Below are 18561 nucleotides of genomic sequence, written 5' to 3'. Positions count from 1 at the left end.
TCAATGGAAAATTCGTTAATAACTCACCATCCGATAATTGTTTATAAACATTTCCAATCGGATACTGTAGAATAGACCTCCACCTACTTTCACATTGCGTTGTCGATCGGATTTTGTGCGTCGTTAAATAATTATTAACAATTCTCGAAACCCTTGTCCTAAAGAACTCACAAAAATTTAGCCCTATTCGGACCAAAAAATTAATTGTTAACTTTATAAACATAGTTTGCGAAGATTTATGATCGAAGAATCTAGAAGGGACCTTCAGCGACATTCCTGTACCATTTTTGTACGTATTTTGTCTCTAATAAAATAGTTATTAACAATTTCTGGGTGGCTTGTTCTTTTTCCTAATACCCTTAGCGCGTAAGACAAGGAGAGACGTATATGCCGTGCCACCTCTTCGATAATGGTAAATAACTAATTAAATGGGAGCGTATCCACTACAAAACAGTAACAGAAATGTAGCTAAGACTTCGCTCCAGAGCCTTTAATCGGAAAAGCTCAATAATTAAATCGGTAAAGAAGAAAAAGTTCATAATTCACTGGGCACCTGTCAAATTATTTGAGGTTATGATAGAACCTGGCTTGGAATAATGATCAATAACTACTTAATTAAGAACAAAATCTAATCAAAAGCTATGTGGGAATGTTGCTGAAGGTTCACTCTACAGTTTTCACCCACAAATGTTTATAAATTCCTGTTGGGCAACAAGGAATTTGTAAATGTTCTAAACCCCGCGCGAATAGCTATCAGGAGTCCACGAGGCTACTTTAAAAGTAGGTGGCACGTTTTCCCTCTCTTTCTCTCCTTGTCGCACGATTGACTCTCCTTGTCTTACGCATTAAGAGCATTAGGAAAACGAACGGATCCCCTAGAAATTGTTAATAACTAATTAAGTAGAGAGAAAATCCGCACAAAATTGGTACAGGAATGTTGCTAAAGGTCCCTTCTAGATTCTTCGATCATAAATCTTCGTAAATTATATCTACAAAATTAACAATTAATTTTTTGCTCCGAATAAGGCTAAATTTTTATTCACTTATTCAGCACAAGGCTTTCGGAAGTTGTTAATAATTATTTAACGACGCTGGAAATCCGATCGAAAATATAATGCGAAAGTAGCTGAAGGTCCATTCTACAATATCCGATTGCAAATGTTTATAAACGATTATCGGATGGTGAGTTATCAATGAATTTTCCATTGATTTGATCGATTATAGAGAGTGCCGTCTTGGACACCTCCTCGGATACCTCCTTGCTCGTCGTGTTTGCCTAATACATACCAGGGGATTCGAAGCGCCTAGAAAAAGTAGGTGGCACGTGCGTCGCGTTCTCTGTCCTTGTCGCACACTATCTCTGTCCTCGTCTTACACACGGAGAGAATAGGGGAAATTAGTTCCGAAATCTGCCACCATAGATGGCGCCACCGTCGCGCCGATATGTTGGCGCCGTCTGGTTCTGGTTTGAATGTTCTTTCCAGATAACAGCGCAGCGTGTCGATGAACATTCTTCGCTTCCATTGTATAAACACTGTCGACGTTCAATATTCAATAAAATCGCTGACTTGTGATCTACAAAGAGCGCGAATATTTGTTGGGATGCAGCGTTTCGCCGCAATCGGACAAAACTTGCGTAGACTATTTTAGGGTATTTAAGAGATCTCTGAGAGAGAGAGAGAGAGAGAGAGAGAGGGAGAGAAAAGAGGAAGTAGCAAAGGGAACAGAATGGTACAGTGGATTAATTAGGAGGCAGCGGTATAATAGATTGACGGCCGGAGTTTTTAAAGGAGGAACGGGAGGTGGTGAGGACGCGCGACAAAGTTTTCGATAGCTATTATCAATCGACGCGATAGAAAATCAGCGATAACGCGACACGAGCCAACGAGAAGTCTACTTACGTGTTCGCGAGTGGGCAATGCGGCTCAAGATCACCGAACGAAGCGTCAGTACCGTTTTCGATCTCGGTGACGCGGATCTGGAACTTCCTCGTTCTCGTTTGTCACGCGAATGCGACCGATCTGTCCGCGGATCAAACGACGTCGAACGTTGTCGTCGATCGTCGGCATAATCGCGGGACAGAGCAGCAGACGGGATCATCGGCGATAGATTTCGCGTGATCCGGTCGATCGCGAGATCCTCGTTCGCGTCCGCGTCCCTGTGTAAATCTAAGAATAGTCGTTCAGTGGCGGAGTCAATCCTCCGCGGACGTTCCGGCAGCGTATCGCCGCAGGCGCGTGTTCGCTTTGACACGAAATTCGTCTGGATAGTTTCGACAGTCTCGACCCGAGGATCGATGGAGCACGAACGCGAGCTGGAAACGATCGGACTCGGCCGTGACCGATGCCGCGAACGATCCGAAACCGCGTCGAACTCGCCGGCTCTCCGTTTAGTTTGACTCGAATCGGCCGCGGCGGCGATTCCTCGGAAAATCGAAGATCGAAAACTCGCGCGAGAAGAGCCGCGCTCGGGAGGTGGTGCGCGTCCGGTGAAGGTCTTCGGTGCTTTCGGGGCTTCGGGGTTTCGGGGCTTCCGGGCTTCGAGGGTCCTGGGCTCTGGGACGCGAGCGCGAACTCCGCCCTTCTACATGGGTAACAATTGGATCGTCCTGACGACGTTCGCATGGTTCTTGTGGTTCGCGTGTTCGGCCGAGGGAGAAGCGAGCTGTCGCGAGGTGCAGTTGGCTCGCAGTTGCGAGACCCTCTGCAAGATTAATCAACTTCCGGTCTCCTGCGAGCTCAGGATAGCGGTTCTACTCCCGGCAGATCCGGGATTCGACATTTCGTTGCCGAAAGTGCTACCGGTTCTGGGTAAGCGTAGCAGCGCGATACTGATTTTGCCGAACAAAGATGGTCGATAGCCGACGAGCCGATAGGATTCTTGATTCCGCAGATTTGGCGGAGAACGATGCGAGATCGCGAGGTTTGCTGCCACCCTGGTTGAAGCTCAAGTTTTTGTCGCAGGACGATCACTGCGACGCGATGTACGCTCAGATCGGCGCGATCGATAGCTTCTCGAATTGCGTTCATCTGTTTCTTGGACCCGCTTGCGACTACTGCGTCGGTAAGCTGTTAGCTCGTCGAACGTTGTACATGCGTACGCGGTTGCGCATATGTAAATTGCAAACCGCGTTCGTACAGTTCTAAAATACGTGGTTTTCAGCGGCCGTCGGCAGAGTCGTGAAATTCTTCGGCGTTCCTTTGATCACCACCGGCGGCTTTACGTTCGACTTCACGGGGAAAAAAACCGAGTGCAAGGACGAGTACTTCATGACCACCAGGATCGGCAGTTTGGCGTTCAGAGATCTGGCAAACTTCTTCGTCGGACTTATGAATCGGTGCGTTCCCGTCCCTCGGGTGTCGTCGTTTCCTTTTCCCCCAGGCGAGAGCTGTTCCGTCGACGAAACCGTCTTCTTCGTAACGTTCTGCCGGCAGATACGAATGGCGAAAGGTGCATCTGGTTTATGCAACCAACGGACAGAGCCGGGTCGCCGGGAGGCACACTTGTCAGCTGATGATGAAGTCCATGGTGGAATTTATCAAGAAGCAACCAAACTTCTCGTTCGGCACGTTTGATGTCGAGTCCACGGAGCCCGGAGATTATCCAGAGGTGTTGCGGGACCACGTGGGCAACTGGTACAGCGGTGAGCTTGTCGCTTTTCTGTTTCTTCGTCTATTTACGACAAATCGGGAATCGAACCCGGACTCGGACTCGAACTCGAACTCGATTTCGAACATACCCTCCGCAGGAATTTCCGATCGACCGATCTCGAAGAATCGCGGGCGCGTTACTATCGCGAGGAACGCGCTGTCCGCTATCTATCGGACTCGCGCTTCTAAGCTCGAGCTCCGCCGTCCGCGCGATACCTTTGTTCGCGAGAAAACGATTCTCCGCGACCGCGACCGTATATCCAATCCGCCGTATCAATTAGGCGAAGCGAAGCTTATCGCGTTTCGTTTCGCGCGCGTTATCGGAACGCCTTATCGTCCAGCCAAAGCGTTTCTATTATTGTTCTTCTCTCGTCGGACACCTCTCGACGCGTTGACAAATAAATGCTATATTTAAACGTTTCCACGAGGTACGCGAGAAACGCGCGCGATCCAAACGAGTCGCAAGCGGACATTTCGATCGCGAAACTTTTCTTCTCTCGAGCTTCGAAGTTTTTCGAATTCGAAACGGTTCCGCGGTTTTCGGCTCGAGCGCGAGCGTATCTCTTGTCGGTAAGTCGAGATCCTCGTCGTTTCGAAGTCGTCGAGAGCCGAGGAAGAACGATAGTGCGCGCTAACCCGTTCGCTGCTCGGTTAGTTTATTAGACGAGCTGGTCGTGGACCAAGGTGGAGCACGGTGCCCGACCGGAGATAATCGGACGCATGCGTTGGCGTTCGTATAGTCTACCAGCCATGCTTTTGATCGCGAGGTGACGAGGTGACGAGGCGTCGCTTCGCGGTGAGGCGAGGCGAGGCGGCGAGGAGGCGAGGCAGCGCGCAAGCACGAGCGCAGCGAGTTCGTTCCATGGAAAGAGAGAAGAGCATCGGGAACAGCAAGAGGAAAAGGAACGGAACGATCCACGGTCGAGGAGCGTCGTCTCTGGAACGCGCTCGAGTCGCTTCAGTTTCGATCGCGCTGCCCGAGGAAGTTTGCATCGGCCCGCTTTGCCCGCTTCGGCAGTCACACGCCGCGACCCGCCTATCCGCGCGAAACGTTTCTTGCCTTCCGGACCGGGTCAGTGGCGGGAACAAACTTTCAAATTCTCGATCCGACAAACGGGGAGGAACGAGCGAACAGGATGGAGAGAAGAAGACGTCGGGACGAGACGAACGCGTGAATCGACGATCGGATGCGCGGACTCGCGGAGCCTTATCGAGCGCCGGGAACCGGCGAGTCGCGATCGCGAACCGATCCCGCGATTTCGGCCATGTCGTCGCGACGAGCGAGGCGCGTTAACGAGGCTCCTATCAAGCTAACGTTGCTCCTGACCACCATGTGCGCCAGCGCCGGCGCGAGCACGCTGCAATCCGCGAGAGAGTGCGGCGAGACTCGCGTGCGAGAAACACCGACCGCGGCGACGAAACAACGGGAGCCAGTGATGCTGGCCGTGATTACGCCGGCGGATCCTCTGCACGAGCTGAGCTTGCCGCGAGTTTTGCCGGCGGTGCAGCTCGCGGTCGAGGCCGTCACATCGGCGATAGGACCTCTGCCAGGACGGAGGATCGAGGTCGAGCATCGAGACTCGCGATGTTCGAGCACTTACGGGGCACTGGCTGCTTTCGACTTCTACATCAACCGATCGGCAGGTCTTTTTCACCCGCGGCGCGTCCCGTCGCGTCGTCGTCGCTCCGTTGTCCGATCTCTCGAACGCCTCGGCGGATTCGATTCTTATCGGCTATCTATAATTAGGATTGTTTACGCGAGAACGTCATCGTATTTTCAGCCGGTTACCGGTCGGTCGTTTTATCGTGGTCGCGTTATCGAATCGTTGAGAAAGATCGCGCGCGATCCTGACCGAGGAATCCGACCGAGAATCGAGAGCATCCATTTTCTTGTTTCCACATTTTACGACCTGGATTCCTCGGGGAAAACGGAACGCCGAGAACGTGCTCGCAACAACATCTTTTGCATTAACGATGAGATAAAAGCTTGCCCCCGTGGCTTCGTTCGATCGTAGCGCGTCTCGACTTCCGTTCTCTTCTCCGAGCGTCGAAGATGGGTTGCTTCGTTTTTCGGCTTGCATTATTCTTCGCTGGGAAATTGTACGACAACGGGAACGGGAACGGGAACGGGAACGGCAGCCGTGTTTACACGCCGCGGATCCGTCTCGATCGAGACACGCGGGAGTCATCAGTACGGCTCTCGATGCCTCGATTCATTGCAGCTCGCGACAACGCGCAAAACTTTGCTCCCGTTCGCATCTGACGAATGACGCAAAGGTTTCTCGAACGCGCGAAGCCCTTCCTCTCGAGGATGAGATTCTCCGGGCGTTTTCGAGTCTCGGAATCGCCCCGGACCATGTTTCAGCGACTCGGGACGCGGATTTTCCTCGTATACGTCGCGGATGCGGGAAGAACGAGCGGACGATTCGAGCGCGTTTCGCTCGCCGTTTTGGACCACCGATAGCGATACAGTACTCGGAACGAACGTAATCGGCGGAAAGTAGTTCGAGTGCGATTTACAGCGTCTGTCCGCCGATAAACGTTATCTCTTCGTGAACACATATTACTCGAAGATCCGTATCGGTAGCTGTGGAATTCTCGTCGGACGTTGAACGATTCCGGCGCGAGAGCGAACGCGGGTCGCAGGCGATCACGCGATTCGAGCGTCTCGTACAGTGAGTTCCCGTTGTAAGTCGGTGCAAGCTTCGCTTTTGGTTGAAAGTCATTCGAACGTACGTTTCTACGCGCAACATTGTTCGCCGGAGAAAGAGATTTACTCGGCCTTCTTGCCACTAACCTATGACATATCGCGTACTAAATTCTCGTAAACCTATGACACAGAGACGGACAGTGACATTTGCGTTTCCAGCGTGCACTTTGTGCGTTCGTCTAAATGTCTCTCGCCAGGACCGCGCAACGGACTTATAGCGGGAATTCACCGTGTTCCTTTTTCTATTCGTCGGAGTTTCCGTCGGCGCGGCGACAGTTTACTGCGCTCGGCTGTCGCCTAGCACGTTGAGTTTCGAGCAACTGGTTGCCCATCGTTCTTTCGTCGAGCCGAGGGGAGCGGCGACAAGAGATACGGTAGATTGTTTCTGGTAGAGAGCACGGACGAGAAGAGGGTACGACGGGGCTGAGGTTTCGTTCTCGTTCGGTTTCTCGGCGATGGAGGACGGTCGACGCGCGACGAATCGAGCTTGTTGTTCCCGCGACCTGTAAGCCGATTTTTGACAGCGCAGATGCGTTTCTGGGCCCTGTGTGCGACTACGCGATCGCACCTGTCGCGCGATACGCCGGAGTCTGGGGCATCCCCGTGTTGACGGCGGGTGGTCGGGCCGAAGCGTTCCGCCACAAGAGCGTGCACTACCCGACCTTGACCAGAATGATGGGCTCTTATCGGCTGGTGGGCGAAGCGCTGAAGCACATCTTGAGGCGGTTCGGATGGAAGCTGATCGGGCTTTTGTATCACAATCATCCGATGACCAGCAGCCGCGGCCATTCCGAGTGTCATTTCACTCTGAGCGCCGTTTTCACCGCTCTGAACAAGACGTCCTTCCACCGTAGCTTCGATCAGGACGAGAGTCAAAATTACAGGCTCTTGCTCGCGTCTCTCTCGAAATCCGCCAGGAGTAAGTTTCCCGTTGCTTGTCCGTGATTTCCGCGCGAGATCGTTCGGTTCGTCGGTGTCGAGTCGAGTTCAATTTGCTCCGGTCCGGCGACTTTCTCAAACACCGGAAAAGAAAATGTTTTTTTTTCGCTGGTTGCAGTTGTAGTGATGTGCGCGAACGCGACCACCATCCGGGAGATTTTATTGGCGGCCGAGCAGCTCGGAATGGTGGACTCCGGGGAATACGTGTTTTTCTCCATCGAGCTGTCGTCCAGGTAAGCGACGATCCCGTTTCACCGCGAATCGCCACCGCGGCGAGCGACGCGCGCAGCCGGAAACGCGAGTCGAGAAACTCGCGCCATACCGCGCCTTGCTGTCCATCGATCGAGCGATAGGGCGATAGATAGGGCGGTTGATAGGGCGATAGGGCGATAGGGCGAGAAACGCGTTCGACCTCCGGCATCCGTCCGATTTACCCTCGAATCGGATTTAGTGGAACGCATCGGAGCCCGCAAAACCACAATCTTCGCTCTCTGGCTCTCTCGCTCCGTCTCACCCTGTTCGTTCGAGGAACGAAAGCGGCTCGAGATTTTTGTTCTGTTTTTCAGCGACAACGATTCGCAGGAACCATGGAGGGTGGAAACGGACACCGAGGAGAGAAACGAGAAAGCGCGGAAAGCTTATCAGGCGTTGCTAACGGTGACCCCGCGAACTCCGGACAACGTCGAGTATCTGAACTTTTCGCGAAAAGTGAAATCTCTCGCCCTGAGCAAGTACAATTTCACTTTCGGGAACAGCACGGTCTCGACGTTCGTCGCGGCGTTCTACGATGCCGTCCTCCTCTACGCCCTCGCCCTCAAGGACAGTCTCCCGGAAGATCCGGATGAAGTCAATTTGGACGGCGGTAATCTTACCCGACGAATGTGGGGGCGGAGCTTCAAAGGTAGCCGGACACCGATTCTCTTTTCCTCATTAGCTCCTTTTCTAATTTTCTCTTTTCATACTTTTCTACGTTTCTCTGCTCGCTTCCTTCGTTTTCTGTCGGTACAGTAAATTCCCGTTGTAAGTCGGAGAACCTGCGATTTCGTATAAGAGTCGGTCACCGGAACCGCGCAAATGACTCGTAACGAGCATTCACCGCGTACGTCTCTACGTCGTTGGTTGACGACATAGAGACGGATAGTGACATTTCAGTTTCCAGCGTGCACTGTGTATCTCGAACGCAACGTTCGGCGAGAACCTCAGACTCCGTCTAAATGTCTCTCGGCAGAACCGCGCAACTGACTTATAGCGGGAATGTATTGTATTTCTGTGCTCCGGTTCGGTACTTTCCGTATGCGTGGTTCGGATTCGCAGGCATCACGGGGGACGTGAACATCGACGAGAACGGGGATCGTATAGCGGACTATTCTCTCCTCGACATGAATCCGGAAACGTCGAGGTTCGAGGTAAACGTCGCCGAATCGATCGCGATCGCGACCGAGCGAATGTTCGTCATCCTGACGCGAGTCGTTTGTCGCAGATCGTCGCCAATTTCTACGGTGCCAATAAAACGTTCGAATACGTCCTCGGGAAGAGGATCCATTGGTCCGGCGGTCGCGACGAACCGCCACCGGATACGCCGACTTGCGGGTTCGACGGTTCCCTGTGCCCCGACAACTGTAAGTTCCTCCGATCGACGATCGAAGATCGATCGTTAAGGAGTCGAGGAGTTTCTCTGAAACCGATTCTGTTCGACAGCTCTTCCCGGTCACGCGATTCTCTCGATAGTTTTGAGCTCGATCGTCGTTGTCCTCGTGGTCGCTTCGGTCTTCATTTACAGGTAAGTGGCCAACGAGCGTGAACTAAAACGTAAAACGTCAAGCGGAAGGCGAGAGGTAGGTGAGAGGAGTGGGGACGAAAGTTTATCCGGGGTTGTGTTGTAACTTTATCGATAACGGGCCGAACCCACCCCCGCCACCGCGGTTCGTCGAGCGCATTAAACGATAATATTTTGATTCGCCTCGCAGGCATTTTAAACTCGAAGCGGACATAGCTTCCATGACGTGGAAAATACACTGGAACGACATCGAGCTGGTACCGAAAGCAAAGTCGAGGGGTTCCATGAGTTCTTTCATAGTGAACAAGATGCGCGGAAGCCAAATGGTGAGTAAGAAACACGAAACAGCTTGCGTCGTTGGAAAAGGGAACGGCAACCATGTACAACCGCGATATACTCGTCCCGAGCTTGTTTAGATGGAATTGGTCCCGGCAGACCGGAGAAGCTGGATCAATTTTTCCTCAGGTAGAAATCGAGGCGACCCGAGCTTCGGTCGAACGTTTATTTTTTTTTCCGTTCTACCTTTGCCTTTTTATTCGTATTCCGAACGGTCCACGGTCTGGCGAGGAGGATATAAATCCGGGAAAAAGAAGGATTCCCGGGGAAAATCGAATCAGCTTTTTCTCGTATCCCGGACGACGACGACGATTGCTCCAGTTTTCCTAATCGTGGTCGTCGACGATTCAACTTTCTCGGAATGAAGATGTTTCTGTTTGGTTCGCAGTCGATGTACACCATGGAGAACGCGAGTCTACAGGACGAACTGGACACGAACCCTTACGTTACCACCGGTATTTACAAGGTTCGAACTCGGATCGTTTACGTATCGTGGTTTTAGGCGCGCGCGCGCGCGCGCGTAATGATACCAATAATCGAGCGAATGTTCTTCCGTTGTAGAACTCGAAAGTCGCGGTAAAGTTCATACCTAGACAAAAGGTGGACATATCTCGGCCGCTGTTGCTCGAATTGAAAAAGGTGAGCGAGCTGGTCGCGGGGGCCGTTTTAAATCCGTTATATCCGCTAAACTAGATACGTTTGGTTGCGCGCAGATGAAAGACCTTCAGCACGATCATCTGGTGCGATTTTACGGGGCCTGCGTCGAGCCGCCGAATTGCTGCCTGCTAACCGAGTACTGTCCCAGAGGATCTCTTCAGGTACGTAACAACGTCGTAAAAACGAAAGCACGGAAGTTAACGACAGACACGACGACAGGACGTGCTGGTGGACGAGCGTATCAAATTGGACCAAGTGTTTCGCGTGTCGTTGATACACGACATCATCCGGGGCATGGCGTACCTTCACGCGTCCGAGGTGAAGAGCCACGGCAACTTGAACTCTTACAATTGCGTGGTCGATTCGCGGTTCGTGCTGAAGATCGCCGATTTTGGGCTGCACGAGCTGAGGACGCGAATCCCGAGCAACGAGGACCCGGACGACGCTGTCTATCGAAGAAGTGAGCGCGCGCGACAATGCTAATTCGAATACGAAACACTCTCGGACGCGTTCTCTCGACACGATAGAATATTTTCTCGTGTACGCAGAACAGTTATGGACAGCCCCGGAGCTGTTGAGAACGGCGAGACGACCACCGGAGGGCACTCAAAAGGGGGACGTGTACAGCTTCGCGGTGATCGTTCACGAGATCGTGGTGCAACAGGGACCGTTTTACTTGGGCGACAACTATCGTCTCACCGAATCGGGTAAGCGCCTCACCCTTCGTGCTCTTTGTACCTTTTCGTCTCTTAGGATTGCGCGGGATCAGGGTTTCGGCGGGTGGTAAGCGGTCTCGTATCGGATCTCGTTGTTTCGCAGCTTTCGTATCGACTGGTCCGCAACGCGGTTCATATCCTCGGGGAGGAAATCGCAAGCTCCGCGAGAGCACCGCGTCGCTCTGCGGCGAATCGATCGGTAACAAAGTTTACGAGCTTTCGCGAGCTTGGTCTCGGCGAGAGAGGGAGAGAGAGAGAGAGAGCGACAGGATCGATGACAGGACTGGAACGTGCCGCACAACGCAAGTAGGCTAGGAGCGTGCGTTTCGAGACGGGCTCGAAAGCTCAGTCGAGGCTTCCTCGCGTCCTGGAGCGCACACGGTTCCGCGTGCTCGCTGCTTTTTCGTCGCTCATCTTCCACCCCTTTCGCCGGCTCGACCGCTCGACCGCTCGCTCGCGTTGTCCGTTTCCTACAATTTCCCCTTTCGTTTCTACCCTTCCTCGCGATTTTTCCTCGTCGGTTTTTCAGCACCGTTTCTCTGGTTTCGCGAGAGATAGAAGCGAGACAAAGCGATCCTGCGGGAAGACGACACGCGTTCACGAAAAACTGGTGGACACGGTCCTCCGTCGGGCGGTATGCTTCGGTCGTCGACGATCCTTTGATCGACCAATCACGGACGGCAGCTGTCCCGAAGGAGGTGGGTGCGCGCGTGTTTTGGTGTTTGCGCGTGTGTCGCGTCGTTGTTACGTCGTTACCTTGTTACGTTGGTACGTTGATACGTTAGTACGTTCGAAACGTTGGTACGTCGGTACGCGGCTACGTGCATGCCACTCCGTCTCGGTACGTGCTCGCGTTGTGTTTACCATCGGCTCGACCGTCCCATTTATTCGGCCCGATTTTCTCTTCTTTTCTTTTTTTTTTTGGCTCGATATTTGACCTCTTAGCCTCCCAGCCCTCCACCGGTGGCTCGCCACCCCTTCTCGCTCGCCCCTCGCCACCAAAGACCCGTGGGTTCCCCGACATCGCGAGCGACTTTTCTCGCAGCCAATTACCCTGATTTCGTGTCCGTGGCCCGCCGCCGTCGGTTAATTGATCGGTTCGCACGCCTCGAAACAACACGGCGCAACGCGGCGCGGAGTACACCATCGAAACAGTGCTTCCAATAATTCGCGAACAGTGCCACGGTCCATCGTGTACGCGTAGAAACAACGATCAACGTCTTGCTGCTCGTAGAGAGAGAGAGAGAGAGAGTCGCGTAATCATCTCAAACAGGAAAAACTGTTTGAATCGTCGATCGCAAACGGAGCTTGTCGAACGGGTTCGAGGGTGGAGATCGTTATTCTCGACGGGGGGGATACAAGTAGATCCGGTCGTTCGATTCCCGGTCGGAAACGCGTTTTCGCTTTCGGGTCATCGATTTGAACCGCCGTACACCGGCCGGTCCTCCTGGTTTTTCCAATTTCGCGAACCGTTCGGATCTCGGTGGGAGCTATCGATCAAAGGATCGTCGCAGAGCGGACAGAGCGCGCAAAGCTTTCCCAGCGAATCGTCGCCGGACCGATAACCGATATCGGCGAGTTTGTCGGTCGCGACGATTCGTTTGCGTCGCGCGCTCGTCCCCACGATCTTTGCTTTTCGGGAGACGGTCGAGAAACGGGGAGCGGAGAACCAAGAGCGGAAACCAGGGCTGGTCGGGCGTGCGGAATGGAGAGTTAAGGGTCAACGAGCCCTGCCCCCGTGCGAAAAATCGCGACAACGATCGAGACAGACGCGAGTGGGAGAAAGCAGCCCGGAAAGAAATGGCGGAGAGGAGCAAATCGTCGAGCACGAGCAGCTTGACGCTGCCGGCGATATCGGGCGTCAGCCCCGACAGCGGGGCGAGTCCTCGAAGAGCGGTCAGTCCGCTGCTCGAAGTTCGCAGACCCCATTGTACTCTGAACTGCGAGAGTTGCAACGCCGTTCTGGAGGATTTGTACAAACACAACAGTAGGTAGTCCCCGATCCGCGTTCGCGAAACGGAACGGAACCGAGCGGAACGGAACGGGACGAAGAAACTTGGCGATCTCTCGTTCCCCTGGCCAAGAGAGTAGCGGATCGTCATCTCGCGTTCTCCTCCTATGTTTCAGAGATCGTCGAGACGGTAAAGCGAGGCGGAGGCTCTCCGCTCAGGCCCGCGATCGACTCCTCGGTCGAGGAAGTGGTAAGCGAATTTTCTCTCGTTCCCTGTCGTTGCTCTCGGTCAGACCCGGAACGATAACGATCCTGTCACCTTGTTTCGAACAGGTGTCCAATTTGATGAAACGCTGCTGGGCGGAAGATGCCGCGGACCGACCGGATTTCTCCGCGCTCAAGCAAACGATACGGAAAATTAACAAGTGAGTTGCCCGCGATGCGAAACTTTGCCAGTTTCGTTTTCTCCGACGATCGATCGAACCGCGCGACGGCTACAGCCAATTTCCGTTGTATGTCAGTGCGAGCTTCGCGGTTGAAAGCCATTCGAACCACCCACGCCATCGCGGGCTGTACGATTTATCGAGCTTCGGGAGAAAGACATTTTCTCAGCCGTCTTGTCACTCGACTTGTGACATTTCAAATGCAACGCTCGGCGAGAACCTCGGACTTCGTCTAAATGTCTCTCGCCGGGACCGCGCGACTGACTTATAGCGGGAATTCACAGTATTTCGTTTTGATTCGCCGGAGATGAGCCGTATTCTTTGGCATCCGTCTCCGAGATACGTCTCATAAAAGAATTCGCTTTGTTTCGTAGAAACGATATCGAGTCGCGTGACATTTCATCGGTGACGAATCGATTTCGAACGGTGGCGGTCGCAGAGTCGAGAGCGTGGAGGTTCGATCGATCGCGCGTCCTGTTGCGCGAGGTACCAGGATCCTGCGCAGCATCCCTTTGGGCGCGTACCTTCCGATTCGAATCGAATCGAATCGTATCGAGTAGCTTCGATACGTTTGATGCGACGCGATTCCGGAACAGAGTTGTCGCGCTCCCGCGAATCGTTTGCGACCCGGGACCGGCGATCCAATGAAACGTTGATCGCGCTCGATCCATGGGAAACGACCGCGTGGTTGAATCGTTTCAGAGACCACGAGAGCAACAACATCATGGACAACCTGCTGTCTCGCATGACGCAGTACGCCACCAACTTGGAGACCCTGGTGGAAGAGCGAACCGCGGATTACCTCGAGGAGAAACGGAAATGCGAGGAGCTGCTGTATCAGTTGCTGCCGAGGTAAAACCGCGCGAGGAAAGATTTAGGCTCGCGTACGCGCGAGAAGGTGTCGGAGCGGTTTAACGAGCGAGAGGTCGTGCAACTTTCAGGTCCGTCGCGTCCCAGCTGATACGCGGGCAAAGCGTGATAGCCGAAACCTACGACCAAGTGACGATCTACTTCAGCGATATCGTTGGGTTTACGCAACTGTCGGCCGAGAGCACGCCGCTTCAAGTGGTGGATCTATTGAACGATCTGTACACGTGTTTCGACTCCATCATCGAGAACTTCGACGTGTACAAGGTGAGGGCGTTTGATTTCAATTTCGATTTCGATCCTCGACGTCAACGACGTCGATAACGATGTCGACACCTGCAGCGACTTCTTTCGTTTTCAGGTGGAGACGATAGGGGACGCTTACATGGTGGTGTCGGGACTGCCCGTTCGCAACGGGACCGACCACGCGAGGCAAATCGCGCGAATGAGCTTGGCGCTGCGGGACACCGTGATGACTTTCAGCATCCGACACAGACCGAACGAGCAGCTCAAGCTCAGAATTGGCATGCACTCTGGTAAAGCGATCCGGATCTTTTCTCGTTTTTTCTTCTCGTTATATTTCCTTATCTCTCGGCGCGAATGGTCCCTCGACTTCTCCCTGTTCAGGTCCGTGCGTGGCCGGAGTGATCGGATTGAAGATGCCGAGGTACTGCCTCTTCGGAGACACCGTCAACACCGCTTCCAGAATGGAGAGCAACGGAGAAGGTGAGCAGCGTTCCGTGCGATTCTTTCTTTCTCTCGCGGTATCGTCTAACAACGTTTATTACATCCTCCGCAGCTCTGAAAATTCACGTCAGCCCAAAAACCAAAGAGATTCTGGACACTTTCGGCACTTTCGTGCTCGATTGCCGAGGAAAAGTCAGCCTGAAGGTGAGAGACCGTTTCTCGTCTTCTTTCCATCGACTAACGCTCTTCACGTACGCCTTACGTTTTCAGGGGAAGGGGACGATGATCACCTACTGGTTGATCGGCGAGAAATCGAGCAACGAAAACGTTCCGGATGGGAAGACGTCGACGTCGGTGACGATAACGACGGCGACCGCGAAGACCACGGAGCAGACGCCCGTGCGATTGGCTCGGGAGCGGGAACAGCAGCGACCAAATTGCGCGAATCGAGAGAAAGGCGATGGCAGTGGCGGTCGCGCGGTCCAGGAACCGGGCAGAAGCGTCGCGGACACGACGTCGTTGCGAAATTGCGGCAACTCGACGTCGCAACCGCGACGCTCGTTGCAAACGGTCGAGGGCGAGACGTTGCCGAATCACAGGGAAATCAGTCCGAACGCTCCGCTGCTCGTGGCCGCGACACCGGCCGCGACCCCGCCGGCGACCACACCCGCGACCTCCCGTCCACGAATTTAAGTTCGCGCTAGTCGCGCGCGCGTCGGCAAGATCGATTCCCATTCCTAATGCATTAACGTATCGTTGTTTCGTGTAGAGTAGCGGCGTGCTCGGATCGGTGAACCCGATCGGAATTTGGGTCCACTCGTTCGGAAGGGTCTTCACCCCTTTCGACAAGTAACGTTAAGATATCATCGGCGCGAACCGTCGCCGACTCTCGTTCTAAAAGAAAAGTAAGAAAAACACTTCCCGAGGACCAGCGCTTTCAGTAGGAGTTCCATTAAACTCGAAGAAAAGAAAGAAAGAAAGAAAGAAAGGCGAGAGATGCACCGCGACGCGATTCGTGGCCGATCGAAAGTCGAAAATCGGACCACGCGTCGAGCTGCGAGTTTACCTCGCGACGCGTCGTATTTCTATGTTGAACCAAGAATTGTAATATTCAAATATTTATGAAGAGTTAAAGTTAAGAGCGTCGGTGTAGAGAAACGTTCCAGAGGCGAGACTTAAGAGGCTGGGCCTCGCGAACGAACGAAACACCATCTTCGAAACGATCGAGCTTCGAAAACGGACGCGAAGCACCGACACGGCCAAAGAAAGTATCGACAGTGTCGCGAACGCGATCAAATTTCTCTCTATTCGTGTCACAATCTCTTTTAAGAATGTAACGATCGATATTTCGGAAATAAAGTTTCGTCGTTTTTTGGAAGAACCGGCCAATTTCAACGAACACGCCGCGTCATCGTTGTTGTCGTCATTCTCATCGAAAAACAGCATTCTCGAGTATCCAGTCGAGATAAGCGTTCACTCTGGTGTAGACGCCGGGACGTCCCGGTTCGCCGCATCGTATCCCCCAGGACACTATACCCGCGTTCACCCATCTGCCGTTGGCCAGTCGATACAGGAGCGGTCCACCCGAGTCACCCTGCGAACAAACGCGATCGATCCGATAGGTATTGCTGTTTCTTCCAGCTGGACGTCTCGAGGTCGAAACGATATACCGTACCTGACAGGCATCCCGGCCTCCCTCGTAAGCGCCTGCGCACATCATCGTTTCCGGAATACGTCGGGAGAAACTTTGAACGCATTGGTCCCGCGGCCATATCGGAACGCCGACTTCCATGAGAATCTCGCTGGCCGGGCCTCCGTAGTAGCCGGTCCCCCAACCTGTAATCAGACCGAGTTCCAGCACCGATAGGCCAGGGCCCCCAGTGGTCTAAAACGCGAAATTTAGTCACATCTTCGTATAACTTCTAAACTATTAAAGATAGAATTGTTTTACTATTTTTTAAATGTACAGGATGTCAACAAATTATATGTCACGGCCACCATAGCGTGATTCTACACCTACGATTTGGTGGAAATTGACATAAAAAAACTGCCCGCAAAATTGACCTTGACCTTGAAAATCAAGGTCAAAAAAACAACAATTTTTTTTTGTGTAATCGTTTTCTACCGGTCATAACGATCAACTTTGTGAAAGAAACCATGAGTCGCATCTCAACCGTTCTCTTAAAAAATGATGTTGCATTTCTTATAATTTTTGCAGCCCCAGGGGGGGGGGGGTGGCTCCTCCCTATTTTTGCACCCTATCTTCAAAACTTTCAAGTTTAACACTAGGTTTACGGAGCATTAAAAGTGAGTATTTTACATTACTTTATGCAAATAAGAAGAATGTGTCTATCCAAGTTTTCAGCCATTTTTTAAATAATATATACCTATGGAAATAAGTTTGTTGAGTAATTCCATGGATCTTCACAATCTCAATGATCGTAAATTAAAAATATTAGAACCCGTCATTTTGACGGGTCCCGTAAACCTAGTGTTAACCGTTTATTACAGTAACAGTATTTACTAAATTTTCTCAACTTTTTCATTTTCAAGGTTGATGGCTATTCAGAGAGCAATAAGATTTTCTGGCAAAATGTTACTAAATTTCGCGTTTCAGGCGACTGTGCGTCGCAGAGCGTGGAGACGAACACGAACCCGTGACGATAGCGTTCTCGTTCTCGAAGGTCCAACCGATCGGAGGCAGGCAGACGGGCCAGACCCGATCGTTGAAGACGGTCGGCCGATACAGCCTCGCGATCGCGATGTCGTTCTCGTAGTAGATGCGATCGAAGGACGGATGGACGCGGATCTCGGACACCTTAAAGTCCAAAGCTCCGCCGTCTTCCCTCGCAGCGGAAAAGTCGTACTCGCCGAGTCTGACGATCACGTCCCGCGGAGCGTGCCTGGCAAAATAACGGAACAAACGAATCGATCTCGGTCAGGCGTTTCGACTTTCAACGTACGCGCCTCTTACGCGTGCCTGTGTGCGCGCGTGTGCTCTGTACCTACCTGTAAACGCAATGGGCAGCCGTCAAAACGTGTCGGTCGGTGACGAGGACGCCGCCGCAGTACCGGCTCTCGTCTCTTCTGAGAAGAGCCGCCATCCAGGGCCACTCGCCGGGATCGGCCGGTTGCCCGCCCACCAACCTGACTTGGTTCTTCGCGCTCGTCCCGCATCCTCGAGGTTCGCCCGCCGGCGAATCCACGTCCACGGTTTCTTCCTTCTCCCAAACGATTCTACCGGCGGCGTCGATCGTCTCCGGCGTGGTCGTCTCCTCGTGCCCGACCAAACTTCGACCGGTCGCGCCACGTTCGCACGAGCAACCGATCGAGAGTCGAGCGCAGAAAAAATATGCGAGCAACGTACGACGAATCATGTCGTATCGCGGAACCTTGTCACGTTCCTCGCGACTCGAACGTTTGCGACGGGACGCGACGCGACGATACCACCGGAATTCCGGTCACCGTCGCTTATATAGTCTCCAGCGTTTCCCCGCGACGTATGCAACCCGCCTCGCGTCCTCGAACGGTCGCGACGGTACCCCGAGGCGCGCGGCTCGACAACCGCTCCATTATCCTCGCGTTGGCTGCTCGGTAATCGACGCGCTCTCTCGGATCACGGCGAAACGCGGTTTTGCCACGTTGGTTACAGGCTAACACCGATTTCGCGGGCCCGCGGCTGTCGTGGTTTGGTCGAGCGTACCGAATAGACCGACGAAACTCGTCGATCGGATCGGACGCAAGAACCTGTCTCTCGCCTACGAAAGAAATGGTTGGCTGGCGCCAACGCCACGCGCCGCGACGCCACGCGACGCGACGCGACGCGAT

General features: G+C 53.2%; 2 protein-coding genes across 2 annotated transcripts; one reads left to right on the top strand and one right to left on the bottom strand.

Moving 5' to 3' along the window:
• Positions 1–2503: 2503 nt before the first annotated feature.
• On the top strand, positions 2504–15426 carry LOC143357656 (atrial natriuretic peptide receptor 1). Its single transcript, XM_076794179.1, has 24 exons — positions 2504–2810; positions 2893–3063; positions 3163–3337; positions 3435–3643; positions 6890–7279; positions 7418–7532; positions 7866–8200; positions 8614–8705; positions 8780–8918; positions 8998–9079; positions 9267–9402; positions 9801–9878; positions 9974–10051; positions 10126–10230; positions 10289–10529; positions 10618–10776; positions 12913–12986; positions 13070–13161; positions 13882–14031; positions 14121–14313; positions 14408–14582; positions 14674–14772; positions 14846–14937; positions 15004–15426. The coding sequence occupies exons 1-24, from the start codon at positions 2588–2590 to the stop codon at positions 15424–15426; spliced, it is 4026 nt and encodes a 1341-aa protein (XP_076650294.1). The 5' UTR covers positions 2504–2587.
• Positions 15110–18151, bottom strand: LOC143357775 (proclotting enzyme). Its single transcript, XM_076794371.1, has 4 exons — positions 17743–18151; positions 17389–17636; positions 16409–16569; positions 15110–16327 (listed from the first exon to the last, which is right to left on the bottom strand). The coding sequence occupies exons 1-4, from the start codon at positions 18108–18110 to the stop codon at positions 16163–16165; spliced, it is 942 nt and encodes a 313-aa protein (XP_076650486.1). The 5' UTR covers positions 18111–18151; the 3' UTR covers positions 15110–16162.
• Positions 18152–18561: the final 410 nt, after the last annotated feature.

The sequence above is a fragment of the Halictus rubicundus genome, chromosome 10, assembly GCF_050948215.1.
Source record: "Halictus rubicundus isolate RS-2024b chromosome 10, iyHalRubi1_principal, whole genome shotgun sequence".
NCBI lineage: Eukaryota > Metazoa > Arthropoda > Insecta > Hymenoptera > Halictidae > Halictus > Halictus rubicundus.
Note: the sequence above shows the minus strand (reverse complement) of the source record. Positions and strands in the feature narration are given on the sequence as shown.

Excerpts from the sequence above, each read along its gene's own strand:
- LOC143357656 (XM_076794179.1), top strand. The coding sequence starts at position 2,588 with ATGGGTAACAATTGGATCGTCCTGACGACGTTCGCATGGTTCTTGTGG. Across the intron at positions 9,403-9,800 it reads AGATGCGCGGAAGCCAAATG|TCGATGTACACCATGGAGAA; the intron begins GTGAGTAAGAAA and ends TTTGGTTCGCAG. Across the intron at positions 13,162-13,881 it reads ACGATACGGAAAATTAACAA|AGACCACGAGAGCAACAACA; the intron begins GTGAGTTGCCCG and ends GAATCGTTTCAG.
- LOC143357775 (XM_076794371.1), bottom strand. The coding sequence starts at position 18,110 with ATGATTCGTCGTACGTTGCTCGCATATTTTTTCTGCGCTCGACTCTCG. Across the intron at positions 17,637-17,742 it reads GCTGCCCATTGCGTTTACAG|GCACGCTCCGCGGGACGTGA; the intron begins GTAGGTACAGAG and ends TTATTTTGCCAG. Across the intron at positions 16,570-17,388 it reads CGAGAACGCTATCGTCACGG|GTTGGGGGACCGGCTACTAC; the intron begins GTTCGTGTTCGT and ends GTCTGATTACAG.